The sequence below is a fragment of the Indicator indicator genome, chromosome 19 (assembly GCF_027791375.1).
Source record: "Indicator indicator isolate 239-I01 chromosome 19, UM_Iind_1.1, whole genome shotgun sequence".
NCBI classification, from domain to species: domain Eukaryota; kingdom Metazoa; phylum Chordata; class Aves; order Piciformes; family Indicatoridae; genus Indicator; species Indicator indicator.
This window is the reverse complement of record NC_072028.1, coordinates 19801225-19808955: the sequence shown is the minus strand read 5'-3', so window position 1 is coordinate 19808955 and position 7731 is coordinate 19801225. Positions and strand designations below refer to the sequence as shown.

General features: G+C 50.7%; 1 protein-coding gene across 1 annotated transcript in view; it reads left to right on the top strand.

Moving 5' to 3' along the window:
- Positions 1–398: 398 nt before the first annotated feature.
- Positions 399–7731, top strand: part of BBS2 (Bardet-Biedl syndrome 2) — a 31036-nt gene continuing 23703 nt past the window's right edge. The window contains exons 1-5 of the mRNA XM_054389717.1: positions 399–515; positions 4061–4288; positions 5114–5239; positions 6273–6335; positions 7584–7661. Of these exons, the coding sequence (XP_054245692.1) occupies positions 399–515; positions 4061–4288; positions 5114–5239; positions 6273–6335; positions 7584–7661 (612 nt within the window). The remainder of the gene's footprint in view (positions 516–4060; positions 4289–5113; positions 5240–6272; positions 6336–7583; positions 7662–7731) is intronic.

Sequence of the window (7731 nt, the reverse complement as noted above, 5' to 3'; positions counted from 1 at the left end):
CCCAAACCAGTCCTGCACTCCAGCTCCCCCAGTCCCAAACCAGTCCTGCACTCCAGCTCCCCCCATCCCAAACCAGTCCTGCACTCCAGCTCCCCCCATCCCAAACCAGTCCCACACCCCAGTTCCCCCAGTCCCAAACCAGTCCCACACCCCAGTTCCCCCCGCTCTCCCCAGTCCCACGCCTCAGCCCCCCGCAACTCCAAATCCCAGTCTCCCCAGCTCCCCCCTGCCCCCCATCCCGCACAGCACCCCCCCCTTGGCCGCGCCGGGTGCTGCAGCAGGCACCGCCCCTCCCGCTCTGACGTAGCGGCGTCGTGCGCGCGCCGACAGCAGTGGGCCCCGGCAGAGCCTGAGGCCAGCGGCGGGGTCCGGTCGGCTCCGCTGCTGCCGTCGTCGTCATGCTGGTGCCCGTCTTCACGCTGAAGCTCAACCACAAGATCCTGCCCCGCATGGTGGCGCTGGGCCGGTACGACGGAACCCACCCTTGCCTGGCGGCCGCCACGCAAGCGGGCAAGGTAACGGGGCGGCCCGGCCCGCCTCGCCTCCCCTCCCCTTACGGGGCCGGGCGGCGGCGGGGGTGTGCCTTGTGCCGGCGGAGCTGAGCGGAAAAGCCCTCCTTGGTTACTGGAGCGTCCCACCGCTGCTCGGGGTGCACCGAGCGTTGTCACGGGGCAGCGCCGCTGTCGGCGGAGGGAGCCTACAGCTCACGGGGCTGCGGCGGGGCTCATAGCCCCGGTGCCGCGATGCCGGCGGCGGCCGACCCCCGTGTTACCGCTTGCCAGCCTCCCCCGGGTGTGAGGCGTTTCGAGGAGGGCGATCGGGCTTGTTACTGATCTCCGTGAGGGGCCGGAGCTGCGGCTCAGGCGCTGGAGCTGCCCGCGGGGAGCTGCCACCAGCCGCTGTGTGCTTCGTGGCAACGGGGAGTTGGCTGCAATGGAGAGCTGGCAGCCTGAGCTGTTAGGGAATCTGCCCCGTTTTGGAGTGAACAAGGGGATTTTACCGTCCTGTGGGGATTTATCCTACTGGTTTTGCTTCCAGCAGCGAGCCTGGTACTGATTAGAGGACTAGAGCACATCCCCTGTCAGGAAAGACTGAGAGTTGGGGCTGTTCAGTGTGGAGAAGAGAAGGCTCCCAGGAGACCTTCCTGTGGCCTTCCAATATCTGAAGGGGGCTCCAAGAAAGCTGGGGAGGGATTTTTTAGGATATCAGGGAGTGATAGGACTGGGGGGAATGGAAGAAAAATGGAAATTATTAGATTCAGATTGGATGTTAGGAAGAAATTCTTCCCCATGAGGGTGGTGAGAGACTGACAGAGGTTGCCTAGGGAGGTGGTGGAAGCCTCATGCCTGGAGGTTTTTGCATCCCTGCAGGCTGGATGTGGCTGTGAGCAGCCTGCTGTATTGTGAGGTGTCTGTGCCCATGGCAGGGGGGTTGGAAGTGGCTGATCCTTGAGGCCCCTTCCAACCCTAACAATTCTATGATTCTATGAAGCTTCTCCAAGTGAAGCTAAGACAAGGAACGCTCTTGTGTGCTCCCTTTGAGATTGAAATAGAAACAAACGAAGCTTAAGCGTATCCCAACAAATAAACAAAGCATAGGCCAAAGCATAACCCCACAGAGGTGTTTAGGTTACTGTAAATACCACCATGGTTCAGCTGTGGTGTTTCCCAGCACTGGCTTTCTTTTGGAGCCTTTTGGAACAGCATAGAACAAAGGTTTGCTCCAGAGGTAGATTTTACAGCCATTAAAAAACAAAAAACAGTTTATTAAACATAATATCCAGAGATCCTCTGCCTGCCCCAAACTGTCTCAGTGACTGAGTATTGGTTAGTAAGAATGAAAACTTCTTTCACCTAGGGATGGAGGTTACAGATAGGTAGCAGCTTAATTGCCCTAAATATTTGGGGGTTTTGGTAACACTGTTACCAGCTGGATCTAATTTAATTTGTTTGGGGCTGAATTTGTGTTGAATTTTTTTTCCCTTCTTACTCTGAGCACCTGTTAGTTGCTGTTTTGTTTCTGTTCGGGTTGTTGTTTTTTTTTCCCCCTCTGAAGAATTCTAAGTTGCCATTTCCAGAAGCAAACAACAAGGATGGCACAGCTCTGCTGGGGTTTTCCTGCCATTTCATGCAGCTAGCAGTCAGATTGGCTTAAGCTGCTGAGAGAAACAGCATCCATGGGTTGATTTTCTATCTGCCTTGGATGTTCTCTGCTGAACTTGGATGTTCTCTGGGTCAGCAATGTGTTAAGAAGGGCAATGGGATTCTGGGTTGCATTAAGAGGAGTGTGTCCAGCAGGTCAAGGGAGATTCTCCTCCCCCTCTAGTCTGCCATAGTGAGACCTCATTTGGAATATTGCATCCAGTCCTGGGTTCCCCACTTCAAGAGGGACAGGGATCTGCTAGAGAGAATCCAAGGGAGGGCTACAAGGATGATGAAGGGGTTGGAGCACTGCCTGATGAGGAGAGGCTGAGAGTCCTGGGGCTGTTTAGTCTGGAGAAGAGAAGACTGAGAGGGGATTTAATAAATATTTATAAATATGAGGGCTGAGGGTCAAGAGGGAGGGGACAGGCTCTGCTCAGTTGCACCCTGGGATAGGACAAGGGGCAATGGATATCAACTCCAGCACAGGAGGTTCCACCTCAACATGAGGAGGAACTTCTTCACTCTGAGGGTCAGAGAGCACTGGAACAGCCTCCCCAGAGGGATTGTGGAGTCTCCGTGTCTGGAGACTTTCAAGCCCCATCTAGATGCATTCTTGTGTGAACTGCACTAGATTCTATAGTCCTGCTCTGGCAGGGGGGTTGGACTCAATGATCTTTGAAGGTCCCTTCCAACCCCTAACATCCTGTGAGCTTGAGATCCTGACAAAAGTATCTGTCATGGACTGTGGTTTCCAAAATACCTTACAGCTGTGCCCATCAGAGAGCAGCATCTTGGTGGAACTGTAGCTTTTCAAGTCCTTGAAGGCATCAGAAGAGATTTGAGAGTGCTTTGTGTTTTTCTTTTCTTTTTTAAAATACCTCATTCCTTCCTGACTAAGGAAAAGAGTGAGCTGTGCCTCTCACTGAAACACCTCCATTCATTCCAGTGGATGTGTAAATGGCATCCTAGGTGTGGGAGAGAGATTGCACAGGTGCTGGCAGGCCAGCCAGTTCAGAGTTTCAGTTGTAACATGCAAACATTCTTCCTCTTTTAGCAGTGTTTTGTTTTGGTTTTTTTTTTCAGTTGGAAATGTCTCATATTGAGCCTTAAGAGTCTGTGCAAAATGTATTTGTTCATGTACTGGAGCACCTCTGCTATGAGGATAGGCTGAGGGAGCTGGGGGTGTTCAGCCTTAGAAAAGACTGCAGGGGGACCTTACCAATAGCTGAAGGGATCCTACAGGAAGGCTGCAGAGGGACTTTTCATGAGGGTGTCTAGAGGCAGGACAAGAAGGAATGGTTTGAAGCTGAGGGAGAGAGGGGTTAGTCTGGAGCTTAGGAAGCTTTGGGAGGTATAGGCTAGATAGTAGGAGGAAGTTCTTCACAGAGAGAGATTTGCCATTGGAATGGGCTGCCCAGGGAGGTGGTGGAGTCACCATCCCTGGAGATGTTGAAGAGAAGCCTGGATGAGGCACTTAGTGCCATGGTCTGGTTGATTGGCTAGGGCTGGGTGGTAGGTTGGACTGGATGAGCTTGGAGGTCTCTTCCAACCTGGTTGAAGAAGCTCTTCAGTATGAGGGTGGTGAAACTCTGGAATAGGCTGCCCAGGGAGGTTGTGGATGCTTCCTCCCTGGGGGTGTTCAAGGCCAGGCTGGGTGAAGCCTTGAGCAGCCAAGTCTAGTTGAGAGGTACCCATAGCAGGGGGGTTGGAGTGATGATGATCTCTGAGGTCCCTTCCAACCTAAGCCAGTCTAGGATTGCAGGATAACTGTCAGTAACACTGCTGCCAGCAAAACCCCCCTCAGACTTTTTGTCCTCACTTGGGTTGAGTTGCTATCCCAATAGTTGTCTTCAGTGTTTGTGTGCAGAGAGAGGATGCTTGTGGTGATATTTCTACCTTTTTTTTTTTTTTTACAGGTTTTTATTCATAATCCTCACGCCCGAGGGCAGAGGACAAGTGCAAACCGAATGGTGCTGAGTACCCAAGACTCAGACATCTCCTTTCTCAACATAAACCAGGGCATCACTTGTCTGGCCTCAGGGGTGCTGAACCCCCAGCTGGGTTATGATTGTCTCCTGGTCGGGACTCAGACCAATCTGTTGGCGTACGACGTGCATAACAACTCAGATTTGTTTTACAGAGAGGTAAGCTCAGAGAATCACAGAAACAGAGGATGGGAGAGGAGCTTGGAAGGGACCTCTGAAGATGATCCAGGCCAACCCCTCTGCTAAAGCAGGACACCCACAGCGGCTTGCCCAGGAGCATGATGGCCAGGGGGTGTGGGAAACTCCTGAGGAGAAGATTCTACAGCCTCTCTGGGCAGCCTGCTCCAGGTCTCCAGCACCCTCACACCAAACAATGTTCTCCTCCTGCTCAGATGGAACCTCCTGGGTTCCATTTTGTGCTCATTGCCCTTTGTCCTGGCACTGGGCACCACTGACAAGAGCCTGGCCCTATTGTCTTGCCCCCTACTCTTTAGCTCTTGCTGAGCATTGCTCCGATCCCCTCTGAGGCTGCTCTTCTCCAGGCTCGGTAGCTCCAGGGCTCTCAGCCTTCCCTCCTCACAGAGATGCTCCAGTTCCCTCAGCATCTCTGTAGCTCCCTGTCTTTCTTAATTAACTCTTAGTTAATTTGTCTGCTGGTTTTAGTATCTTCGTAGCTTTCTTTCCATTCTAAACATGGCAGTTTGGACATTGATCAGTTAATTCAAATTCTCTTCTTTGTATCAGTTGTGTGGCTGCATGCAGAACATTTTTGCTTTTAGAATATCTGGGATATTCCAGAGGCAGACTCTGCCTGTGCTGTGTGTCTGTGTGTGCACATATGGCAGCAAGCTTTCAGAGTGTCACATACCACCTAGCAAGAGAAAACTGAACCCATAGTGATGATGATGATGGAAGCTCTCCTTTCGATTTGTGTATGCTGTCTCATCTTCTGCTGTTTCTTTCTCCTTTACTGTTCCTCTCTAGGTTTCAGATGGAGCCAATGCAATAGTGCTTGGAAAGCTGGGGGATTTTTCCTCTCCACTTGCTATTATTGGTGGGAACTGTACCCTGCAGGGCTTTGATCATGAAGGAAATGACCTTTTTTGGACAGTAAGGCTGCCTCTAAGGCTTTTGATGTTCTTACAAGATGATTTCAGTGGCACTAATTACTACTGATTTTTTTTTTCTTCTTTTCATATGTTAAGTATTACTTTGATTGTTGATCTTAATTTGTCATAGATTCATAGAATGCTTTGGGTTAGAAGGGTCCTTAAAGATCATCTTGTTCCACTCCCCCTGCCATGGGCAGGGACACCTCACACTAGCCCAGGTTGCTCAAGGCCTCATAGAATGGTCCAGGCTGGAAGAGACCTCCAAAGCTCATCCAGTCTGACCCCCCTGCAGTCAGGAGGGACATCCGCAACTAGATCAGGTTGCCCAGGGCCTTATCAAGCCTCACCTTGAATATCTCTGGGGATGGAGCCTCAACCACCTCCTTGGGCAACCTGTGCCAGTGTTCTACCACCCTCCTAGTGCAGAACTTGTTCCTAACACCCAATCTAAATTTCCTCTTCTCTAATTTCAAACCATTGTCCCTGGTCCTATCACTGCAGGCCTTTGGAAACAGTCCCTCTGTAGCCTTCTTGTAGCCCCCTTCAGGCACTGGAAGCTTGTTATTAGGTCTCCCTGAAGCCTCCTCTTCTCCAGGCTGAACACCCCCATCTCCCTCAGTCTGTCCTCATAGCAGAGCTGCTCCAACCCCCTGAGCATTTTCATGGCCCTCCTCTGGACCCTCTCCATCAGGTCCATGTGCTTCTTATATTGGGAGCTCCAGATCTGTACACAGTACTCCAGATGAGGCTTAAGCAGAGCAAAGTGGCAGAATCACCTCTCTGGATCTCCTGGCAACAGATCTTTTGATGCAGCCCAGGATGTGGTTTGCCTGCTGGGCTGCAAGCTCACACTGCCTCACCCAACCTGACCTTGAACACCTCCAGGGATTGCGGCAGATCTTATGCTCTGTTTTGGTCATGTTGCTAGAATGTTGACCCTTCCAGTTGTTGTGTTGCAGCTGAAGTCATAAAAGCAGTTTGTTTTCTGCCAGCTGCCATCAGCACTGAGGGGACTGTCTTTCACATTTTAGGTTACTGGAGACAACGTTCGTTCCCTGGCACTGTGTGACTTTGATGGGGATGGCAAAAATGAGGTATGGAACCATTTCCCCATGGATTCAGCTGTTCTCATGGGCTTGTAGTGAAGTAATTACAAAACCCACATGGCTTATCCAATCTGACTGATTTATGTTACCAGTTAAGGTCATCCCTGTGTGCAAGTTGTGCCTTTTTCAGACTCTGGTCCAGCAGAGACATACACAGATGCTCAGTCCTTCGGTGGGGAGCAGCACTTGTCTCTGCCACTGCTCAGAGTGTGTAGAACCACTGTATCTGAGGTCTTTACTGCCTTGCTTTGCTGAATCAGTTGCTAGCTGTACTGGAAAACCTTTCTGATTTACCTGAAATGGAATGAAATGCAATGCCTGTGATCATCAGCTGTTTGCTCACAGGCTACCAACTGGGAGTTGCTCTTTCTCTGAACTTGTGCAGTACAAGCCAGAACCAAGCTCCAGGTCTGCTCCTCCACAGGCAGCATTGTGTTTTTGATCTGTAAAGTTGCAGTTACCAGTTACAACACTGAAATCTTTTACAGTGAGACAAGGGCACAGCCCTGATGTTCCAAAGTAGCTTTTCTCATTCCCACCCCAGATAGTTTCAGGAGGCTTGTGTAGAGGCTAGCTTGACAAAAAGAGGTGTTCATAGAATCACAGAATGGCTTAGGTTGGAAGGGACCTTAAAGATCGTCTACGCTAACTTCCCTGCCATGGCAAGGGATGCCTCTCAACTAGACTTGGCTGCTCAAGGCCTCATCCAGCCTGGTCTTGAACACCTCCAGGGAAGAGGCATCCTTTCTGGGCACACCTGTTCCAGTGTCTGACCCACTTCTTCCTCAGCTCCAGTCTAACCTTGCTTTCCCTCAGCTTCAAACCATTCCCCCTTGTCCTGTTGCTAGACACCCTTATGGACATCTTCCTGCAGGTTCCCTTCAGGTTTTGGAAGGCAGCTGTAAGGTCCCCCTGGAGTTGTTCTCTAAGGCTGAACACCCCCAGCTCCCTCAGCCTATCCTCATAGTAGAGGTGCTCTGGTCCAACAGCTCGTCACTCCAACAGCTCTGTGTCCTCCTTATGACGGAACATTGCTAATCCTTGATCAAGAGGAGACTTCTGAAATCTTCTCTTGGCAGAGGGTACCCTTTGTTCCACTTGCAACTTTTCAGGCAGCTATTAAAACCTCCTCACTGCTGGCCTTAGATTATTTGTTTGCCCTCTAGGCTCTTGCAATATGTCCTTTTAATTTCCTAGCTATTTTTAAGCTAGACTTTATATTTTTTTTTTTCCTAGCTTCTTGTGGGTTCTGAAGATTTTGACATCCGTGTGTTTAAGGAAGATGAGATCATGGCAGAAATGTCTGAGACAGAGGTAAGTTGCTTCTAGCTCATGGTAATTACTGATGGAGCTGAAAGTATTGGGTACTGGAAAGCTTCTCTGG